General features: G+C 41.9%; 1 protein-coding gene and 1 non-coding gene across 13 annotated transcripts in view; one reads left to right on the top strand and one right to left on the bottom strand.

Annotated features, from left to right (window-relative positions):
- Nucleotides 1–107: 107 nt before the first annotated feature.
- The window catches only part of ANKHD1 (ankyrin repeat and KH domain containing 1), a 138,399-nt gene continuing 114,804 nt past the window's right edge, over nucleotides 108–23,702 (bottom strand). For 6 of the 12 annotated variants that reach the window (XM_012469354.2, XM_012470090.2, XM_012469461.2 and 3 more), the window contains 11 exons: nucleotides 22,710–23,157; nucleotides 22,078–22,224; nucleotides 21,129–21,278; nucleotides 19,339–20,951; nucleotides 14,139–14,315; nucleotides 12,395–12,646; nucleotides 11,729–11,904; nucleotides 10,647–10,811; nucleotides 7,147–7,256; nucleotides 647–817; nucleotides 108–488 (listed from right to left, as the gene is read on the bottom strand). In XM_012469354.2, the coding sequence (XP_012324777.2) occupies nucleotides 485–488; nucleotides 647–817; nucleotides 7,147–7,256; nucleotides 10,647–10,811; nucleotides 11,729–11,904; nucleotides 12,395–12,646; nucleotides 14,139–14,315; nucleotides 19,339–20,951; nucleotides 21,129–21,278; nucleotides 22,078–22,224; nucleotides 22,710–23,157 (3,413 nt within the window). In that variant the 3' untranslated portion in view covers nucleotides 108–484. Of the gene's footprint in view, nucleotides 489–646; nucleotides 818–1,380; nucleotides 1,556–7,146; nucleotides 7,257–9,881; nucleotides 10,369–10,646; nucleotides 10,812–11,728; nucleotides 11,905–12,394; nucleotides 12,647–14,138; nucleotides 14,316–19,338; nucleotides 20,952–21,128; nucleotides 21,279–22,077; nucleotides 22,225–22,709; nucleotides 23,158–23,702 lie in introns of those variants that run through there. The other 6 variants (XM_012469531.2, XM_012469667.2, XR_001110185.3 and 3 more) reach the window with 5 other exon arrangements.
- LOC135270667 (small nucleolar RNA SNORD45) lies at nucleotides 21,722–21,798 on the top strand. The gene has a single exon (XR_010338810.1). It is a non-coding gene; the product is annotated as a small nucleolar RNA SNORD45 (small nucleolar RNA).

The following is a 23,702-nucleotide window of genomic DNA, read 5'->3' as shown; positions in this document are numbered from 1 at the left end:
TCTCTAATTGTCGCTGGAAGTGGGCCTGGTGGGAGCTGGGAATGGACCTGGGCCCTCTGAACTTGACCAGGCCTGCCAGGGCCCTCAGCTGTGTGGCTGAGATGAGAAAATCCGGAGTCAAGGCATTTCTTTGAATGTTTACTAAGCAGCCAGAAGGTGACTTACTCCATTCCCCGGTTCCAGCCCCTGAATATAGAGGGTTTAGGGCTGGGAGAAGTACGCACAGACCAAAGAGGAAGTAGAGTTAAGGGCTTGGCAAGTTGCCCACTCCTATCCCTGGTCTATGCCTCATAACTAAAGAGGCCTGGAACTAACAAGTCACTCCCAGATTAGATGAGGCCAGCTGGCCTTTGGATGCCCCAGGAAGAGTGAGGCCAGCTGGCCTTTGGATGCCCCAGGAAGAGGTGGTGGCAGCAGGGATTCCTCTGTAACTCCACACACAGGGTCATCTGCACAGGATTAGATGTCCATTTCAAATTGTGCGTCATCTGGAGAGAGAAAAGGCAGGAGGACTGGTTGCTGGTCTGAGGATCTGCAGGCTCAGCATCAGTGCAGAAACCCCTCTTGGACTTGAACCCCCACACTGTGTCACGGGGGCATTTGAAAATAAGAGGCTGGGACGATTCTTAATTCCTGCTTTCCTTACCGGGTATCTCTTCCTCTGTCTCCTGCTCCTTTAGCTCCTCCAGCTTGCAGGGTGGGGCTGTTGGAGGAGTTGTGACCCCGGGAATCTGAGGGAGGCAGCAGGGGGGTGTCCGGGCAATGGGTGAGTTCTTGCACTCCAGCAGGAACTTTCGGTCGTAGATGATCCTGGTGCCTGTCAAGGGGTTGGGACTGAGGTAAGAATCAGGAGCTTGGGTACAGAGGTGATGGGTCCCAGACTCAGGCCTTTTGGGGCTTGGAGGTGAGGGGGTTGTTGAACTTTCCTGTGTATCAAAGGACTTCTGCTCTGAAGCCCAGCTAGGTTCTCAGCAGACAAGCCTTCATAGTGCTTAAAATCTTCCATGCCTAACCAAGATGTGGGTATAAAGCAAGTGGGCCATCCCAGCTGGTACAGGCAGGGGCTTTATGTTTGGGGGAGCTTCAGATCTTGGCTGGAACACTAAACTTCGAGTTCCGGTACTTCATGCTGCTCCTCTACCACTCTGGAACCTCCTTGCTTTGGTTCACAAGGTGAGACCTAGACAACAGCCTCAGGTGGTTCAAGAAGTGAGACAGTTGTGAAGGGTTTCACCCTGCAGGGAGGAGGAACATACTATTCTAATCCTGATCCCTCACAGGTCCTATAAGGCTCATACTAGCTCAGAGGAACTTGGCCCACATAATGTCCTCGAAGGTCCCTGCCCTGTTCCTCCCCTTCGCTTCGTGTGGCAGGAATACCTGGGTCGGGAGCCCAGCAGCTTGTGATCCTAGGCTGCTCGCCCACCAACCAACCAGACGCCACGCAGCAGCACATAAACGGAGCAATGGCCTCAAATGTTCTAGCCACTCCACTTCTCAAGACCCGGTGCTTCCGGCTGAGGTCACTCTTGGTTGGGGGCCCTGGCTCCTTTTCCTAGGCAGCAAAGTCGCAAGGGGTGGGAGCGTATGTAAGACGCCAAGAACCCAGGCCACAGTGAAGGATTACAGCCCAAACACCCGGAAGCTAGGCTCTTGGCCTTGCTGCATCACTTAAAAGTTTTTGGGAACTGAGCCGCAGCTCCAAACAATCTCCCCCTAAGCTGCAAACTGTAGAGGGGCCTACAGACGAGTCCTAGGCCCGTACCTCCCTTACCCCCGCCCCTCAACAACACGTGTCCGCAGTCTGCCGACCCCTGCCCAGCCCGCTGACCTCCCGGGGTAGTGGCGTATAGCGTGCCCCCCGGCGTGGTGCTGTAGCAGTCGGGCAGCTGGTGCCGGCCCCCGGGAATCGGGAAGCTAGACGACGTTGACATAGCGAGCGGGAGGAGCAGCAACGTAACCGCCTGGCGTTGAGGTCGAGGAGCTCAGCTCCGAGTCTGAGGCGGACTCAGCCGACCACGTGCAGCCGCTGGCAACAACACTAGGCCCACGTCACGCCCGGGGCGGGCCACCGGCCCGTCACTCAACCCGACGGTCCCGCCCTAACTGCTAGGAAACCAGCCCGGTTCAGAGAAAGCTGGAAATGCGTCCAAAGTCCCAGGCCCCCCACTGGCTTCCAGTTCCTGCTGGCCCAACGCTGGCCAACCTGCCTCTCAGTGCTGCAGCAGCTCAGCTATTTACTGTTTATAGCTGGAAGCTGGGGGCAGGTGAAGTGGGGCAAGAGTTTTTATCCTGTATTAGTTAACCCATTCCTCTCAATAGTTTTGGATAGTAAAGCACTGTGATTAGCCAAAGTCACACATCTTGTAGGAAGGGAAACTGGGATTCAAACCTGACTGCATCTGATTCCAGGACTGTGCTCTTTAGCCCAGTTGTGTACTGCTTTCTTTTTCTTTTTTTTTTTTTTGAGACGGAGTTTTGCTCTTGTTACCCAGGCTGGAGTGCAATGGCGCGGTCTCGGCTCACCACAACCTCCGCCTCCCGGGTTCAAGCAATTCTCCTGCCTTAGCATCCCGAGTAGCTGGGACTACAGGCGCACGCCACCATGCCCAGCTAATTTTTCTATTTTTTAGTAGAGACGGGGTTTCATCATGTTGACCAGGATGGTCTCGATCTCTTGACCTCGTGATCCACCCGCCTCGGCCTCCCAAAGTGCTGGAATTATATGCGTGAGCCACCGCACCTGGCCCGTGTACTGCTTTCTATAAACAGTAACAGTACAAGGCTGAGCGCGGTGGCTCACGCCTATAATCCCAACACTTCGGGAGGCTGAGGCAGGTGGATCTCTTGAGCCCAAGAGTCTGAGACCGGCCTAGGCAACATGGTGAAACCTTGTCTCTACTAAAAATACAAAAATTAGCCAGGTGTGGCAGCATGCACCTATAGTCCCAGCTACTCAGGAAGCTGAGGTGGGAGGATGGGTTGAACGCAGGAGTCGGAGGTTGCAGTGAGCCAAGATTGCGCCACTGCACTCCAGCCTGGGAGACAGAGCTAGATCCTGTCTCAAAACAAATAAAACAGTACGGGGTGAAACATGCCTTGATGGCCTGGAGCACAGCAGGAAGGGGAAGGTCAGGCAGGGCTGGCTGGCTTTCTGAAGAAATGGTACCTGGACTAATAAAAGGATGAGTCAAATTTGGGGGGTACAATTGAGGCATCACCTGTCGGGAGGCCTGCCCTTTGATATCTCTGCCAGTTAACTCAGGAAGGGCAGGGGGCTAATGAGGAAGACTTGGTCTTTAGCTGATGGGAAAGAAAGGTCAGAGAGTTTGGCCTTGGAAATAAGAGTTTTTTTATGTAGACACAGTGATATGAGAGGCTGGAATGAGGTGGTGGTGTTGGTACGTACTTAGCTGAAGACATACATACACTGAAAATCTTGAACTCATCCGGCTGTCCTCTGTTTGGCTTCCTCAAAATCAGTACTGCCTCCACTCTCCTTTTCCCTCACCAAAAATTAAGTATAGACCACCTGACTTACATCCATTTATCAATATTACCTCAGCTCTGGCTTCATCAGATTTCCCCTTAGCTCTGATTTATTCACTCATTTAAAAATATATTGCTTCTCAAACTATTTATTTTTTGAGATAGGGTTTTGCTCTGCTGCCCAGGCTAGAGTGCAGTGGTGTAATCTCGGCTCACTGTAACCTCTGCCTCCTGGGCTCAGGCCATCCTCCCACCTCAGCCTCTTGCGGTGGCACCTGCCACCACATCTGGCTAATTTCTGTATTTTTTGTAGAGACAAGGTTTCACTATGTTGTCCAGGCTGGTTTCAAACTACTGAGCCCAAGTAACCTACCTGCCTCAGTCTCCCAAAGTGCTGGTATTATATTATATATTCTCAAACTTTCATGTGCATATAAATCATCCGGAGATATTGTTAAAATGAGAATTCTGATACAGTATTGATCTGAGGTGAGATTTTTTTTTTTTTTTTTTTTTTTTTTTTAGACAAGATCTCACTGTCACCCAGGCTGTAGTGTAGTGGTACATCATGCTCACTGCACCCTTGACCTCCTGGGCTCAGGTGACCCTCCCACTTCAGTGTCCTAAATAGCTGGGACTACAGGTGCATGCCACTGTACCTGAAAAATTTTTAAATTTTTTCTAAAGATGGGAGTTCTCACTGTGTTGCCCAGGCTGGTCTCAAACTCCTGGGCTCAAGCGATCCTCCCACCTTGGCCTCCCAAAATGTTGGGATTATAGGTATGAGCCACCGAGCCCAGACAATTGTGGACTTTTTTTTTTTCTTTTTTGAGACACAGTTTCATTCTTCTTGCCCAGGCTGGAGTGCAATGGCATGATCTTGGCTCATGGCAACCTCCGCCTCCCATGTTCAAGTGATTCTCTTGCCTCAGGCTCCCGAGTAGCTGGGATTACAGGCATGAACCGCCACACCCAGCTAATTTTGTATTTTTAGTAGAGACAGAGTTTCTCCATATTGGTCAGGCTGGTCTCAAACTCCCAACCTCAGGTGACCTGCCCACCATGACCTCCCAAAGTGCTGGGATTACAGGCATGAGCCACTGCACCCAGCCAATTTTTGTGGGGTTTGTTTTTTTCTTTTTTTGAGACAGAGTCTTGCTCTGTCATCCAGTCTAGAGAGCAGTGGCACAATCTTGGCTCACTGCAACCTCTGCCTCCTGGGTTCAAGTGATTCTCCTGCCTTAACCTCCCAAGTAGCTGGGATTACAGGCACTCACCATCACACCCGGCTAATTTTTTGTATTTTTAGTAGAGACAGGGTTTCACTATCTTGGCCAAATTGGTCTTGAACTCCTGACCTCAAGTGATCTGCCTGCTTTGGCCTCCCAAAGTGCTGGAATTACAGGCATGAGCCACCAGTCCCGGCTGCAATTGTGAATTTTTAATACAGTAATGCAAATGCTTCAGGGCCTCAGAAACACACTTCAGGTAGCAAGGGTATGTATATTTTATTGTTCCCCAAAGGTTTTCTAGCATCTTACAAAGTGGTGCATGCCAAAATGAAGTTTTAGCAGTGCTGGAGGGTAAAGCTTGGGAGCAGACTGTAGTGAATCACTTATAATAACTCACCTTTTATGCAAGGTGAGGAAGTGTCTGACAGGGGGAATGGGAGAAAAGGGTGGAGGATGATGAGATTTGAGGGTGGAGACTCCAGCCTAGTGAAACCAGGTGGGCAAAAGGGTGGTGGCTGTGAGGATGGAGAGAAGTGGATGAGATTCAGATATACAGAGGAAGAATAAAATGACTGATTAAGAGTAGGGTGAGGAAAAGTGAGTTAAACTAGAATAATTCTCAGTCTTTGGCTTGAAAGTCTTGGTGGCTAGTAGCACCAACTAATATGATAGGGAAAATAAGAAGAGCAGCATATCTTATATGAAGGAATGAGTATGTATCCAGATGAAGCACAGTAGGAAGCTAGATATACTGGTCTGAAGCCATGAGGAGAACTCTGGATTAGTGGCTCAAATTTGGGTGGTGTGAAATTCAAGAGTGTGGGGATGGGCTGGGATCGGTGGCTCACACCTGTAATTCCAGCATTTTGGGAGGCCGAGGTGGGAGGACTGCTTGAGCCCAGGAATTCAAGACCTGGGCAACACAGCAAGATCCTATCTCTATTTATAAATAAATAAATGAGTGTGGGATGAGATCATCTGGGGAGAAGATACAGTGTAGAAGCCTGGGCACATCAACATTTACTTATTTAAAAGGTAGTGGAGAAAAAGAATTCACCAAAAGAGACTGAGAAAGATGAGTCAGAAATAGGAGAATCAGGAGAAAAGTGTCAAAGGTTTTCAAGAAGGGTCATTGGGAAGTGAGGTCATCCTTCTACTAATCTCTATCACAAAATAATAGCCACAGTTACTACTACTGTAATGACTACTGCTTGCAGGTAACTCTTTGGGAGTCACTGTGTTCTATAAGGGCTGGAGAATAGGTAGTTGGCTTTAGAGAGAAAGCCAGATTCATCATCCATGCAACCTGGATGAAGAAACAAGAATTTAAATCTGAGGGTCAATACTAATTACTGGTTGGGCAAGGTGGCTCATGCCTGTAATCCCAGCACTCTGGGAGGCTGAGGCAGGCAGATCACTTGAAGTCAGGAGTTCAAGACCACCCCGGGAAACGTGGAGAAACCCCATTCTACTAAAAGTACAAAAATTAGCCAAGTGTGGTGATAAGCACCTGTAATCCCAACTACTTGGGAGGCTGAGGCAGGAGAATTGCTTGAACCCGGGAGGCAAAGGTTGCAGTGAGCCAATATCATGCCACTGCACTCCAGCCTGGGCCACAGAGTGAGATTCCGTCTCATTAAAACAAAACAAAAAAACTAATTACCTATTAGAATATGAAAGTGTTTAAAAAAATACCTATGCCCAGTCCCCACTCCCAGAGATCTGTTTAAACCTGTAAGGAAATACCAGGCCTCTGTTATCAGGCAAATTGCTTTGGATTCACACTAATACACCATTAAGATCAAATAGGATGTGACAAGTAATCACAAAATAGGTTTGCAAACAGATAATTTGATTCATGATCTTCTTTTCTAAATTAGGTGTTGAAGCCCAGGGTCATGCCTTTTATTGGAGGTGGTCTTAACACATTTAAGTTTTTGATACTTAAAACTACCTTTCTCTCACCCATTGCCTAAAGGAGAGGATGGAGGCCCATGAACCTGCCTGCTAGCAAATGACAAATCACTGGGGATAAATAGAAAATGCAGCACTACCAGAGCCCCTCACTATAGCAAAGGGTCCACTGGGAAGACATCGTAACCAGCTATATGTCTTGGTAGAAATGCTTCTTGCTAGTCAGAGAACAAGATGTTCATTCAGAAGCTGTTTTCCTACAGGCTTGTTTTCCTTTTCTTGGGTTTACAATGTGGTCCAAAGGTCTTAAACAGTAGGACAGAACCACATATATAGTAAGTACTCCTCTCTCTGGCTTGAAATTATAATGTAGCCAGACTTTCCCCTTCTATAAGTTAACTAAAACTGAGGATGGTCCGCTCTTGCACTAGTTTTGGGATTGGGAGGAGGACTTGGCCAGAAGCTACATGAAGAGAGGGAAACCATAGTTCCAAGTCCTGAAATTTCTTACCTCTGGTTAGGAGAGGCCACCATTGGCCGTCCAACTCTCTTCTTCGGTCTGGTTAGCTGAGGTGATGGGATTTCCCCTTTAAGAGCAGGGACTGAAGGAAGCAGACTGGCCTATAAAAGGGCAAGTCAGCACACTGTAGCCATAATAGGTTTAAAGGGTCTTAAAACATCAATAATTTTATTGGTAGTGGAATTTTATTACATTGAACACAAGCTGAAATAAGTGGGTCCAGAAATAGTTTCATTTCTTGAAAGAGATGTTATTTTCACTGGATTTGATCTAAGCCTTAGCAGGATGTTTCTTCATGACTTGAAGGCTCACTAAGGATGTGCAAGGTTTTTTTCTGTCTCCACTAAAATCTCAATATTGGCCCCCATAATAATAGCAGGATTCATTTTGATTCCTTATCAGAACCAATGCTAGGGGCTCTCAAACCTCAGCACTGTAAACATTCTAATGGCTTCTAATATTTCCATATCTTATATTCTCATTCACAAGAAGAAATCCTGTGTTAGAACTAGAAGGCTCTTGAGTTCAATTTCAGATGAGAAAAGTGAAGCCCAGAAAGGTGAGATGATTTGCCTAAGGTCATAAAGCTTCAAATGGCAGAAATGAAAATAGAATTTAGGCTCTGACTATTGTTCCACTGTACCCACGCTGTCTCCTCCCCATATCCCTTGTATATTTTCAAAGTAATTCAATTCTTACCTGAGCTAGGTTTTATCCAAATGTTCAGGTTGGTAAAATAGCAGTAAAGTAGTGCCAGAAAGAAGCAGGCAGAGGAAGAAGAGATTTAGCGGACGAAATGAGGTTGGGAGCAGGCTACTGGGATCCAAATAGTCAGAAAGAAAGGAAGGAAGCGCTGGTAAGAGGGAAGGGAGGAGCGTATCCTAAAGAACTACTCCCAAATGCACAACTGTTGTTTTCCTCCCAATTCTCCTAGGGATTCCTCATAATTGCCTCCTTTCTCTTCATGAATTCTAGTTACTGACCCGAAATAAAATTTCTCATTTGGTTGTCCTCAAGATACAGAATATGGACTTAAGGGTTCCTCCAGACAATTCAAATGTATTACAGATAGTTAAGATAGAATAAAACTCACCTTTCTGTCCCACTGAATAATTTATTTAATATTATTTCTCACTAGTCTATATTTTATCAAGAGTAGTTTCATTAATTTCACCAATTTTAGGTGATTTTTCTTGTTGCTGTTAATGGTAAGTGGAAACACCAAGTTTTGCAGGTGATCCAAGGAGTCTTTTGTGCACCCCCAACTGCCCCTCACAAAGGTCAGGGGACCTCTTAATGATACTTGATATGGCAATCAATCACTACAAAGGTAGTAGCTTCAATATAAACAACGCTTTCAAAATACATTCAAAACAGAAAACAAGAAATGAACTTAATTAAAGAAGCTTTCTTATATGTAAGATGATATAAAAGATAAAAGAAGCAGGTATATCTGACATAGAACAAACATGGTGTGTCTAATGTGGTCTTGGCTTTAGGACCTGGGCAGAGAAAATTAAGAATTCCTGTTGGCATGAGGGTAGAAAAGTGCTGCCAATATAGTTCTGTCCCTAGTTACTATTTTTCTGTGCAACCTTCTTTGCCTTGATAATGAGTTTTGGCTTCTCTATTAGCTGCAAACATTTTCTCATTTTCTTTTTTGTACTGCCTATACAGACCAGGAAAAAATTCAGCTATATTAAAACACAAATAAGTTGATGACTGTACTTTTCAGTGGGATAACTTTTCCTTCTCTATGCATCCAATTCTTGGCATGGCCTATGATTTGGCCAAAGCAGCCCATTCCACGGTTCCTCTGTTTAGCTTGTTAAACATATTGGCTCTCCATGTTTAGGGCCATGGAACTAAGCCCAGAATTACTCACATATTTATAAATATTACTCGGCTGATTCAATAATACAACAGAATGACAGGTGTCACCTCCCTCTTATGTCCCAACTCAAATAAAGCTTAAAATATCTATAACTGGATAAATCTTTCAGATAAAAAAGGTCAGGAAGCACGGAAGGAACCTGAAGTTGATAATTTGGGTGTTCCTACATTTATTTAGTGCCATTTGATTTAAATCCAATTGTTCTTATTGACATTCTCATGATCCATAAAGAATAAAACCTGCCGGGTACGGTGGCTCATGCCTGTAATCCCAGCACTTTGGGAGGCCGAGGCGGGTGGATCACGAGGTCAAGAGATCAAGACCATCCTGGTCAACATGGTGAAACCCCGTCTCTACTAAAAATACAAAAAATTAGCTGGGCATGGTGGCGTGTGCCTGTAATCCCAGCTACTCAGGAGGCTGAGGCAGGAGAATTGCCTGAACCCAGGAGGTGGAGGTTGTGGTGAGCTGAGATCATGCCATTGTACTCCAGCCTGGGTAACGAGCAAAACTCCGTCTCCAAAAAAAAAAGAACAAAACCTATCAGTGGCCTATCTGCTAGCTAGCTAAAGTCAGATAAGACACATTGCCAGAGCTTGAAACTTTCTCATATATTAAAGGAGATGAAAGACAACAAGGGAACAGGGAATGTTTAACACAGAATAAATAGGTAAATAGTCTTAAAAGTGCTTTTTCAAGGCAGTCTAAGAAGGGACTCAAGTGTTAAATGTGAGAAGCCTTTTACAAATATAGTATTAACCATCTGGTTCAATATAATGTGGATTGGGTGGTACCTGCATGACCACTGAAAGGATCACACCCCACTTCTAAACACTGTTCATCTTTTTATTGAATATTCTGGTAAATATTTCACATTAATACAGGCTACATTAAGTAGAGCCACTATATGACAAGAAATTTACTCAACTCTTTTAAGTATGTAAACAATTATACATGTATTTATCACCCTAAAAGGTTGAAACATGTAATCAACTAATTATCTTCTGCATACAAGTAGTATTCAGTATGTTTAGCCAAAAGCACTAAGGTCATATGATCTTAAGTTCAAAATGGCTAAACTAACCAGAGAACATAATCAGGTGGATAGGAAATCAATTTGTTCTTATACAATGGGCAATCAAATTTCCATTGCTAAAGCCTCAGAGAAAATTTCTTAGGCACATTTAAAAAAAAATCCCCATGTTTCTTCCAAGGTCATAGGTTTCTCAAACAAGGCTAAAGAGTAAAGACCTTCTAACTTAGTTGACATATTTGAGATGCATGTTTCCAATATGAGGTGCCCACGTGCCAGGCCAAATCTGGAAAGGGGGAGGAAAAATTGGAATTTCTAATTAGGAATCTTTAGACATTTACAAAACGAATATATAAATGCAATGGCAATTCACTGTTTCTGCCTAGGAAGAATACACATATATGAAATAAAGTGTTTATAGTAGCATCATCTTGATATTGAAAAATGCAATCCAGATCAAAATGGTTAGATATGACTTTCGATATTCAGTACTTGCACTATTCACAAAAGAAAAAGAATGACGTGACAAATCTAAAAAATAAAAGAGCATTAAGCCCATTTTACCTGCTGGGCATCAGTGCATTCAGTTGAATTTTGGATAACTTTTATCATAGGGTTCCAAGCAGGATCTGGGTTGTGAAGTCCATTAAACAGAGGGCCTCCTGGAACATCAGCAAGCTGAGGATGAGAGGGTATTATGGTGCCTCCATACATGGAAATTGGCAGACCCTAAAACAGCAGAAAAAAAGATTTAATCATAACATTACTATAAATTATCCCATAATACCAGCTTAGACTTCTCTAATTTGCCTCATTTAAAGAACTCCAAAAGATCCTATAAATACAGTATGGCAGTGTTGAGAAAAAATAATGTTTATCTGCATCTACAAGACTTTTCAACGAAAAGGAGAGAAAAAAACTAAATCCAATATGAACTCATCAGGAAATTTCTCATCTTTGATAAAAATATCCTCAACTTTCCCATATTTTAGTTTCTGAATAAGCTTATGCTAAGAAGAAAATGGGAACTCTACATGATTGCTGGCTGACAAAGCTGTCAGAGCAGACAAGAAAGCATCAGCTTTTTTTTTTTTTTGAGACAGAGTCTCTCTCTGTCACTCAGGCTGGAGTGCAGTGCACAATCTCAGCTCACTGCAACCTCCGCCTCCTGGGTACAAGCGATTCTCCTGCCTCAGCCTCCCAAGTAGCTGGGACTACAGGCATGCGCCACTATACCTGGCTAATTTTTGTATTTTAGTAGAGACGGATTTTCACTATGTTAGCCAGGATGATCTTGATCTCCTGATCTCATGATCTGCCCACCTTGGCCTCCTAAATTGCTGGGATTACAGGTGCGAGCCACTGCGCCTGCATAGCCAGCTTTTAAGAGCGGTAGAGGGCTCCCTCAAAGCTGTGGCAGCAGAACACAAAGCAGCAAAACTCAAATCCATCAGATGTTTTTGGGAGATGGGGACATCTTCAGGACAAATGACTGTGGATGCTACCCATTCTTGAAATTGAGCAAAAGATCTGGCAAAGCCACAGAAACAAAAGGGAGCATTAATTCAATACAAAGTATCCCTTAACATGTGACTACACTGGCTAACAAAGTGTCAAACAAGTTACAGTGATGTTTGTCAACTCACTTTAGAAAAATCCACAAAACCGCTTGCCATAGGCTGATGAAAAATGTTAGAGGGGGCTACCATTCCAGAATCATCTCTCTCCATTGGTTGATGTTGGGAGAATGTGCTTGGGTCTGATAATTGTTGATGCATTGGATGGTTCCCCATCACAGATTGTGACCAACCTGATAAGCCTTCTGGAAAGAATAATTGAAAACAAAGTTTGATATTTATTTGGATAAAACAATAAAACATTACCACTGTTATTACCAAATGTAATTAAAACCTTTCCTCTGAAGAGTTCAGAGCATGTTTATCACAGTTTTGCAAGCCAAAAAAAAAAAAAAAGTTCCTGAAAAACCAGGTAAAGTCCTCTGAATACTCCACTTTACCCTGTCTTTCAAAAGATGAAGTGCTCTCTGAAAGAACTCAAATGATTACTTAAGAGAGAAAGGACACACACTTGGAATCTTTTGTTTCTGGTCAACTCTATATATTACCTCAACCAATATTCCAGACTCTGAGATTGGATTGAACTCCTCAAAGCTGTAAACACCCTTCCCTGATTGAGTGTTAAACACAGGAATTAAGTTTTTTTGTTTGTTTTTCTAAGGAACTAAGTTTTAATGGCAAACCCACAACTTACTTAAGATATCCTTCCAGAGAGAGAGAGCAAGGCAATTGTACCTGACACAGCATTGACACCAAATGACCAGATTCCACTGTGTCCAACAGGAGCGACAAAACTGGTCCCCACCGGGGCTTGTGCAACAGACCCTCCTTGCCGAATCCGGGCCAGTCTCTCTGTTCCAATTGGGGGAGGTATCTTTCGATCCTGACTGGCACTGCCTCCTTTTGGTTGGCCCAATGTTGGTGGGGCAGAAGTGGCTGAAAGAGGTGAAGATGATCCCGAAGAAACAGATGGAATAGGAGAGTCACCTGGTGGCAAAATATTTCTCTATTGTTTTATTACATATAAAAACTATTAAGAATATGAGAAACCTTGTTGGAAAGATCTATTCCACACGTAGGTTCTGTAAAGAAAATTTTCATTTTAAAAGAACATTTAAATAAAATATCATTTCTATAAATATTATTCTATGTTACTTCTGCCTATAGTAAGTATAAAACAGTAGTCTAAAAAATGTTTTCCCAATTGAACTAAACAATGCTAGAAAGGAAGTGGGCCACATTTGCTTTTATTCTCGCTCTAAATAATCTTCTCAAAACACATATTGTCACATTTTTAAATTAACTAAAATGTGGCAATATTTGGACAATACCTAGCATATTTTCTAGAAAACATCTGGTGACCCTCTATACTTGTTAGTCTTTTCTTTTTTCCCTTCCCATAGTCCTTTTTTTCCCATAAGGAAGTAAGGTCAAATGTTAGCAAAGCATTACATTATTTTGATTCACAGCTTTGTTTCTTAATGGAACTCTTGGGTGATTTGGGTAATTTTCCTTGTCAAAAAAGTCAATAGTCACTGAATACCTCATAATGCTCATTAAAAAAAAAAAAAATTCAATTCTGTTCAATTCCACATACTTCATCTGTTCTAAACATTGAAACAAATAGAATAAAGGGGCCAGGCACAGTGGCTCATGCCTGTAATCCCAGCACTTTGGGAGGTTGAGGTGGGCAGATCACCTGAGGTTAGGAGTTCGAGACCAGCCTGGCCAACGTGGTGAATACTAAAAATACAAAAATTAGGCAGGCATGGTGGCAGGCACCTGTAATCCCAACTGCTCCGGAGGCTGAAGCAAGAGAATCGCTTGAACCTGGGAGGTGGAAGCTGCAGTGAGCCAAGATCACACCACTGTACTCCAGCCTGGGAGACAGAGCGAGACACTCTGTCTCAATCAATCAATCAAAAAAACAAAGAATACTTTAACTTATAAAAGGCAATACCGTTTCATAAAATGTAAAAATACATGAGAAATCATACCAAACTGACCATACATATAAATTTAACTTTTTTCAGATTTAAGAAATAATTTCACAACACCACTTCCAAAGGGGTCCTTTTGTAAAACTACTTGTAATACATCATTTTTTTTTTTTTTTTAAATAGAGACAAGGTCTCACTTTGTTGCCCAGGCTGGTCTCCAACTGCTGGGCTCAAGTAATCCTCTCTCCTAGGCTTCCCAAAGTGCTGGGATTACAGGTGTGAGCCACTGCACACAACCTAGTACCTCTTTTCTTGACCCAAGTCCTAGGGTAAAACATTTTTAGCTTGAAAGAATAGTTTGACCATTCTCAAGTTTTCTATCCTACAGATGACTGACAATTTTTTCATATGATCACAGAACAAACCTTGGGCATCTGTATACCATCTAGTTTACTAAATTTACATGGTGTTTTAACTGAAATAAATGATTTAATAACTTATTCAAAACTCTTTGAGAAGAGTTCCTCCAGGATTCCTACATGAGTTTGAGGCGCTTGTCCAAGGATGGGGAGAAAAATGTTGTCTGTTGAAACTAGGAGTCCCAACAGGAGCTGGCCCTTGCAGGAAAACCCTTGTTCCTGGTATGCCGGAAAAACTTGTCAGAGGAGCAGAAGAGGAAGATGGGGAGCTGCCTGATGGGTCAATGGATGGTAACCCTGAAATAAAACAGGTCCAAGACATTCAATTAGCCAAAACTTTAAAATCGAAAGCCCAAGATTTCCACCAAGGTGAGATAAGCTGTAAAAATAACCAAACAAAGAACTAAAAGATAGCATGTGGCTCATTTTCGTAGCCCACAGCAAAAATCATCCATCCATGTGATACCATATGGCCAAATCCAGTTTTTTCTTACATTGCAGAAGAATATTGCCAAACAGCACTAGATACAGAAAAATGGGCTCAATGTTTAAGAATGTCAGTCACCTGGAGTAATGTTCTAAATGAATCTCAAAGCTTTTAACTGGAGGGGATATGAAATGAGAGTATGTTCTAACTAAAAGTGGCACCCAACAATAACTTCTGCATTCCCTTTTGTAGTCAATCTCAAAGTACAGCTTTTCATCTATATAACTATAGTCACTTCCTATAGAAGATGAGTAACAAAACCTACCAATATTTCCTTCTTCACAAGGAGGAAAAGCATACTACTAAAGATAATTTCAGTATTTTATCTGATAAAAAATAACAGTTGCAAACTATATCAAAGTTTCTATCTAGTTTGTATAAATCTGAACTTAGCCATCTTCTCAAATTCCATTGCTTTCTCTGGAGAATGTATTAGGAAAAGAGGACGAGGGTCTGGAAAAGGATTATGGTTTCATGTTTCAGGAAAAAGTTGTCAATATCAATATCAACTGTCAAAATTTCTTTCAAGCAGGTCTTATTTTCAGAGTTTGATTTCCCCATCATTAAAAAATATGATTTTAAGCTATAATTCACATACCATATAATTCACCCATTTAAAGCATATTAAAATTCAATGGATTTTAGTATATTCACAGGATTATCATTCACTGGCCCCTCATGCTCATATTTCCATTTCTAAGCAATCTTTCTTTCTCTATAGATTTGCCTACTCTGGACATGTGGGTAACTTAATGCATTTCCTACTTATTTCAGACTTTCATTATTGTTGTAGGCAATGGCAGGCAATGATTACCTTGTGCTTTCCTGGAAAAAAAAAATTAAATTTTCTAGTGCTAACCAAAGTAGATGTTAGCAAAACCTAGAAGTAGTGAGAATTCTGAATATGGCTTTAAAAAGTCTATAAAGTAGGAAATGAATCATTACTTTCTTTTTTTAATGAAAATGAATCATTTCCATAATAGCCTCTTTTTTTTTTTAAGACAGGGTCTCGCTTTGTCACTCAGGCTACAGTGCCATTGTGTGATCATGGCTCACTGCAGCCTGGACCTCTGGGCTCAAGCAATCCTCCTGCCTAGGCCCAAGTAGCTGGGACTACAGCGAGTGCCACCACACTCAGCTATTTTTTTTTGAGATGGAGTCTCTCTGTCACCCAGGCTGGAGTGCAATGGCGCGATCTCGGCTCACTGCAACCTCTGCCTCCAGGGTTCCAGCGATCCTCCTGCCTCAGTCTCCCGAGTAGCTGGGACTACAGGCATGCACCACCATGCCCGGCTAATTTTTGTATTTTTAGTAGAGACAGGGTTTCACTATGTTGGCCAGGCTGGTCTTGTACTCCTGACCTTGTGATCGGCCCTTACAGGCGTGATCTGAGCCACCGCACCCGGCCCTCATTTTTTAAATTTATTTTTTTATAGAGATGGGGTCCCACTATGCTGCCTAGGGTGGTTTTGAACTCCTGGGTTCAAATGATTCCCCTGAGCTGGCCTTCCAAAGTGCTCAAATTACAGGTGTGAGCTACCACACCTGGCCACTGCCAATATTTTTACAGTGAAATCCATCGGTCTTTTGTAAAGATCAGGATAGCTTTTTTTTTTTTGAGACAGAGTCTCACCCTGTTGCCCAGGCTGGAGTGCAGTGGCACAATCTTGGCTCACTGCAACCTCTGCCACCTGGGTTCAAGTGATTCTCCTGCCTCAACCTCCTGAGTCACTGGGATTACAGGCACCCGCTACCACGCCCGGCTAAATTTTGCATTTTTGGTAGAGATGGCATTTCACCATGTTGGCCAGGCTGGTTTTGAACTCGTGACTTCAAGTGATCCACCCCACTCAGCCTCCCAAAGTGCTGGGATTACAGGCACGAGCCACCGTGCCCAGCCGATCATGATGGCTTTTAAAGAACATGATGTGCATTTTAGGGACATAAATGTAGATGCCATATAAATGTACTTTTTAACAGCTTTACTGAGATTTAATTCATAAACCATACAATTTACTCATTTAAAGTTATACAATTTAGTAGCTTTTAGTATATTCACAGAATTGTGCATTATTGACCACAATCAATTTTAGAACATTTCCATTATCCTAAAAATAAACTCTGAAGCCAGGTGTGGTGGCTCACACCTGCAATGCGATCACTTTGGGAGGCCAAGGTAGAAAAACTGCTTGAAGCCCAGGAGGTTGGGGCTGCAGTGAACCATGATCATGCCACTGCACTCCAGCCAGGGCAACAGAGTGAGGTCCTGTCCCCTGCTCTTCCCCCGAAAAAAGAAACTCTGCACCCCTAAGCTACCCACCTTCCAATCATCCATCCATCCTAGGTAACCACTAATCTACTTTCTGTCTCTATGGATTTGCTAATCTGGATGTTTCACATAAAAAGAATCATAAAATAAATATTTGGTCTTTTGTGACTGGCTTCTTTTATTTAGCAAATGTTTTCAAAGTTCATCCAAGTTATAGCATGAATCAGTACTTTATTTCTTTTTATACCAAATACAAAATATTATGTTTTACAGTTATACTACATTTTGTTTATCTGCTTGTCAGTTAATGAACATTCGTCTGTTTCTACATTTTGGCTATTATGAATAATGCTGCTATGAACATTAGTGTGCCAGTTTTTGTACAGACATATGTCTTCCCTAGGAGAAGAATTACAGGATCATATGATCACTCTTATGTTTAACTTTCTGAGGAACTGTTTTTCCAAAACAGACGTACCATTTCACATTCCTATCTACAGTGCATGATGGTTTCAATTTCTCTATATCTTTTCCTATCTTCTTAAGTATTACTTTTTTTTTTTTTAAGTAGTTTTGCTCTTTTGTACAGGCTGGAGTGTTGTGGCATGATTTCAGCTTACTGCAACCTCTGTCCTCTGGGTTCAAGTGATTCTTGTGCCTCAGCCTCCCAAGTACCTGGGACTATAGTTGTGCACCACTACGCCTGGCTAATTTTTATATTTTTAGTAGAGAAGGGGTTTCATAACATGTTGGCCAGGTTGGTCTCAAACTCCTGACCTCATGTAAACCACTCGCCTCAGCTTCCCAAACTGCTAGGATTACAGGCATGAGTCACCACACTTGGTCAGTATTACTACTTCTTACTTGAAAACTAGGAAAGTAAACTATATTCATGAAAAGAGCATCAACAAAACAAACCATACAAGCAGTTAAGAAATGGGGCTAAGCTTATTAATCCCAGGCCCTAGAAGGAAAGTCAAGGATTAATGCTCTCTATCACATCCTGGGTACTGGCAATGAGCTCTTCTTTCACCCTGGGGCTTCTCAAAGTCTACACTAGTTTCCCCTAATGAAAAGTCATAATAGATGTCTATTTACAGAGAGGAAGAGAAAAAAATCTAGAGAACATTTTGGACCATAGATAGTCATATGCAGGCTTCTATTTCTATTTGAAATATAACATAACAGCTATGTTTTCCTGAAAAGAGAAGTCAATGGAAACACATCTGAAATGAAAGCTAAGGCTATGGCATATCCATAACTCACAAATAATTAGCAACAAGGTGGCATGGACTATGGGGGAGTTTTCCAAATGGAAGAGAAATGCTAAGAGGCAATAGTTCCACATTCTGGGTCAGCCGCGTTTTTAATTTGTTTTTCAGAACAGTGCAGATTAGACTAAATTTTGGCTCCTAAACTATGAAAAATAGATTCTGGTTCTCCAAATATCTCCAAGCCAAAACTGACCTCAAATCTGTCTATATCTTTCTCATAAAGCCTCGGCAGCTAATTTATAATTTCAAAGAAGCAATAGCTAAATCTATGTTGGTTTTTCAAAAATAAGAGCCTGACTGGGTCTCTTCAAACAGCTATATTTAGGCCAGGTGCGGTGGCTCATGCCTGTAATCCTAGCACTTTGGAAGGCCAAGGCAGGAAGATTGCCTGAGCTCAGGAGTTCTAGACCAGCCTGGGCAACATGGCGAAACCCTTTCTCTACTAAAAATACAAAAAATTAGTTGGGCATGGTGGCACATGTCTGTAGTCCCGGATACTTGGGAGGCTGAGGCATGAGAAATGCTTGAGCCTAGGAGGTGGAGGTTGTAATGAGCCAAGATTGCATCACTGCACTCCAGCCTGGGCAACAGAGTGAGACCCTGTTTCAAAAAATAAAATAAAATAATAAAATACATAAAAAATAAACAAATAGCTATACCTAAAGTAGATAACAGAGTACTATTAAACAATGTAAATTATGGACTGGTGCCTAAACACCTTTACAATTTCGATTTTTTTAATCTAAGAAATGCCAACAATCACTATGTTTTTTTTTTGAGACGGTCTCGCTCTGTTGCCTAGGCTGGAGACCAGTGGCACAATTTCAGCTCACTGCAACCTCTGCCTCCCAGGTTCAAGCAATTCTCCTGCCTCAGCCTCCTGAGTAGCTGGGATTACAGGCATGCGCCACCAAGCCTGGCTAATTTCTATATTTTTAGTAGAGACGAGGTTTTACCATGTTGGCCAGGCTGGTCTTAATCTCCACCCACCTTGGCCTCCCAAAGTGTGGGGATTACAGGATTTTCTTTTTTTAAGTCTGTAAATTTAGAATCCTGCAAACATCCCTGGAGTCTTTTTTATTAATAGGAATAGACACCAATTCCAAGAAAATAGACTGACACCATTGTTATAACTTCCTTACTATGAGGGACAGAAAGATCATAGAGAGAATATAAAGCAGCTCATTATATATGAGTTATTTATTACCTCTTGCTACTTTTTTTGCCCACTTAAGGTGAGATTAGGGCATAAGAGCTCCGAAGTGAGCTGCAGCATAGTTAATAACTTACCAACTGGACTAGTAGAAACTCGCTGGGAAGGTGGTCTGAAGCCAGGTGCTTTAGAGTTGTCAGGGTGCACGTTTTCCAAGTGTCCAAGCACTGAATTACCCAGGAACGCTGACTGAACAGTGAAAGAGGCATCTGCAGCAACTCGTGAAGACAGTGGACCATCTCCCCAACCCTGGTTAGCTGGCACCTGACTACTATCAAAAAGACTGCTGAAGTGATTGAAAAGTGTGGCTGGGCCAAATGCAGGTGGCAAAGATTTATTTGCTGGATTTATGTGCATCTGAGAACCATTCATAATGTTCACAGCTGAAGAAAGCTGCACTGCAGCTGGTGGGCCTTGAGGTGGTGTTAAAGGAACTGGATTTGTAACAAAAATAGACTGGGGATCCTGGTGTATAGTTGCATTTGGTACCACGGAGTAAAAAGAACCTCTGGGCTGCATTCGATGAGAAACTCGAGGTGCTGGTGCAGCTAACTGAGGTAAATTACTGGTGTCCTGATTATCAGCAGCAACCATTCTGGGTGATGTCAAACTCAATGGAGCAGGTTCTGAGTTAGATGCAAAAGGCATTGATGTAGGACTTACATCAGACACATTGGATGGCTGTGCCTCCTCTTGTGTGTTACTGGAAGGAGGAGTGGGACTACTGGAGGGGTGAATTTCAGGAGCTCCTGGGGTGTTGCTGGCAGAGTTACTGCAACTATTTGCAGTTGAAGATGGGGTGCATAGGTGTGCCATGGGCTGGTCCTGTATGGACACTTTCTCTTTGGTGGGTGGCACAGCAGAGAAAGACTCCATCTTTTGTGAAGAAAGCTGTGCTTGAGAAGTACTTGTAGATAAAAATGTAGTGGGCGCCTGCCCGCTAGTGATAGGTGCAGAGGAGACAGAAGGCAAGGAACTACAAGTGCTTGTCACAGAAGAAATCACTGTTGCTGGAGGACTCGTCTTAGGCACACAGGCAAACAACTGCTTTCTGACTGATGAAGGAGTCCGGGTATTAGTCATACATAGTTGCTGATTGGCACCAACTACAGAAGAGACAGTGATAGGACAACTGGCAGTAGCTAGTCCAGCAGACTCTGAGGGTAAAACAGTCCCATTCTGGTTAGGTAGACGGCTTGTGTTATTATGCTTTGGAGAGCTATTTGTGTTGCCAGGATTCACAGGTCTCACTGGGAATGGTCCCCATGTGTTAGGAGAAGGTGAGAAGGTTCCTCCAAACTGGGCCATGGGTAAGCGAGGATGCCGAATCTGTTGCATAGTTTGAGCAGCCAGCAGGGCAAAATGAGGGTGAGGATAAGCCAAGGGGAGAGAAACTGGGAAAGAAGAACGTACATTTGTTGGAACATTCTTATTAAGTTTATTAGTGGGCTGGAACGTAGATAATGTTGTTGCCTGTGAAGTTACAAGAGTTGGAGCACCCAAAGGAAATGCATTTTTACTTGAAGCTGCTGTGGTACCTACTCCAGATGAGAAGTTAGCATGAATAGATTTGGTGCTAGCAGGTGTTCTGATATGATTTTTAGGAATCAAGTCTTCTAATTCCTTAGCAGGGTCTTGAATAAGAGCATTGATGAGTTGAACTGCATATCTTGTTGATTCTGTACCACCCCTGGGAAAAATTTAAAAAAACGAAAACAAAAACAGAAACAAGACCAAAAACATTAAAAAAATAAACAACCAGGTAATTTTAACCATTAAATAAAGTTCTTCATTATACCATACCTAACAAAGGTATGCTTCTTATAATTTCTACTCAAAACTAGCAGTATACATTTTGCACAATTACCTTATTGTGATCATTCTCTCGCCATTCTTATCTTTTTGTTTATCTACATCAATATGGGCACCAGTAACATCTTGTATTGCAGTGATGTTGCATCCTCCTCTTCCCATTATCCTCGACACCACTGAGGCTGGAACAGACAATTTTTTTGACCTATAAAATGAAGAATACATACGAGCTTATGAAATTAAATGTCTCCTTATTAAAAAAGATGTCTCATTAATATGTCCATGGACATTTTGTAGAATAACATTTCTCAAATGCTAAAGAGGAAATTATTAAAAGTTTTTATTTTAGAAACTGATCTCTTATGGTATTGAATTGAATTTAGTAAAGTTAAAAATTACATTGCCTCTGCAGTTTCAGAGAACCTAATTTAAAACAAAAATTATATTTAAATCACTCACAATCTAAGCATTCAAATCTGCCCAAAATATTACACATCAACTAAACTGCAATGACCATGTGTGTTGACTCTTTCTAAATTAAAATAATGAATACTATATTATTAAAATCCACACAGAATAACTATGCTAGCTTATTCATTTTAAACCAGTATCAATAGCTCATACTTAGCAATAAAAAATAAAGCCTCAGGTTAATGATGAGCTGACTTGTACTCTGAATCTAAACTTGATTATTAGTACTTTAGTTCTAGAATTATTGAGACATAAAAAAGAAATAAAGAAAGAGAGAAAGTCTTTACATTTGAACTATATAAAAAGCAACTTAGGTTATCCAAAAAAAGCCAAAATTTCTTATGTCATATAAATATGCTTGCAAAATGTATATACTGCTTCTAATTGAGCTTTAGCATATTCTGGATTTAGTATGGCATTGTAGTTTAAAATAATAACCACATGCAAATTATTCATTTATTAACTAGGTAGCCATCTCACATGAGAAAGAGAAAATTTATGAAAGTTAAAAAGATGGAACTAATTTTATTTACCTTCGTACAACTTCTTTCCACCCTTCTTCTCTTTTCTGACCCCTTTTAGGGCTAGTGAGATTCAGCTTTATGTTTGGAGAGCTTAATGGCAATGACACTGACTTGTAGCTGGTTGACAAGGAATTAGGATTCACTTCACCTTCAAGTCTAAGTAGAGACAAATAGCAAGTACAATAAAAGATAAGTTTTAAGATAGAAACTCAAGAGACTATTCCTTTATAGCCAGAGTTACAGTGAAATATTCGTATTAAACTTTGGCATATCAAATAATCAAAAGTCAGAAAAACAGAAATAGAGCAAAGAGAGCCCATCATTTATTTTAGTATTAAAATGGATTCAGACATCAAAAATTAGACCATAATCAATAAAAATGACATAGTTAGATAAAATCAAAGCGTGCAAATATTTTCAACTTCAGACTTTGAATCCTATAAAAATTTCTAATAATCTCATTTCCTAACTAGCACATGATGAAAAGGACATGGGTGAATTTCAGTTTTGAATATTGAAGACAGATAATGTGGTAGACTTAAATTGTTTAACACAACATGTACTTGGGTAATATACTTCAAATTCTTGTGCCAGGCATGCAGGAAAGGTGGAGGTAGAATTAACAAATCAGAAAAATTTACCGTGTCTGAGTTTTGGAAATAGCAGTACTCGTCTTTTCTTCTTGGGAATGAAGGAGCAGTGAGGGGTATTTAGAGGAGTTCACATCCATCACAAAATTTAACTCTTGGCTTTTACCACCACTGCTACTCTCACTGTTGCAATCTGTGCTGTCCAAGTTATCTGAATCACTATTCCCACCTGTACCACCACCTCTAGGTTCTCCATTTATTTTATTTTTATCTGCCTTTTGTTGTGCTAAAGACATATGTTGTTCTGGTAAAATTAAATGTGCTGTAGGAGGGGTTTCTTTCGTTTTGTTCTTCTTATTTTTCCGATTGGTGCTGGGAGTTGTCACCACATTGGCCCTTTTTTTCCCAAACACATTTGTAAATGTTGCAGATGTTGCAGAGATTCCAATTGTGGTGGTGGTGGTTGCACTAGGAGGTTCTATGGGAACTTCTTGCTCCACTGAAATTATTAAAAAGAATAAAAGTCATACTGAGAGTCACAGAACTCAAATTCTGACAGAATATATTTGACAATTCATAATAACTCAGTCTTTTTTTCCTTTTGAGACACAGTCTCGCATTGTTGCCCAGGCTGTAGCACAGAGGTGAGATTTAGGCTTACTGCAATCTCTGCTTCCTGGGTTCAAGCAATTCTCCTGCCCCAGCATCCTGAGTAGCTGGGACTACAGGCATGCACCACCATGCCCAGCTAATTTTTGTTGTGTTTTCAGTAGAGACAGCGTTTCACCATGTTGGCCAGGATAGTTTTGATCTCCTGACCTCGTGCCGCCTGCCTTGGTCTCCCAAAGAGCTGGGATTACAGGCGTGAGCCACCGTGCCCGGCCATATTAACTCAGTCTTTAATATCATATTTTCCTTTCACCAGTATTCACTAAGACATTAAGAAAATACCCCCTTTTTTTTTTTTTTTTTTAGATGGAGTCTTGCTCTGTTGCCCAGGCTGGAGTGCAGTGGCACGATCTTGGTTCACTACAACCTCTAACT

Source organism: Aotus nancymaae, unplaced genomic scaffold (genome assembly GCF_030222135.1).
Source record: "Aotus nancymaae isolate 86718 unplaced genomic scaffold, 86718_ANA_hifiasm-v0.15.2.pri h1tg000064l_1, whole genome shotgun sequence".
In the NCBI taxonomy this organism is placed as follows: domain Eukaryota; kingdom Metazoa; phylum Chordata; class Mammalia; order Primates; family Aotidae; genus Aotus; species Aotus nancymaae.
This window is presented reverse-complemented; position numbering and strand designations above follow the sequence as displayed.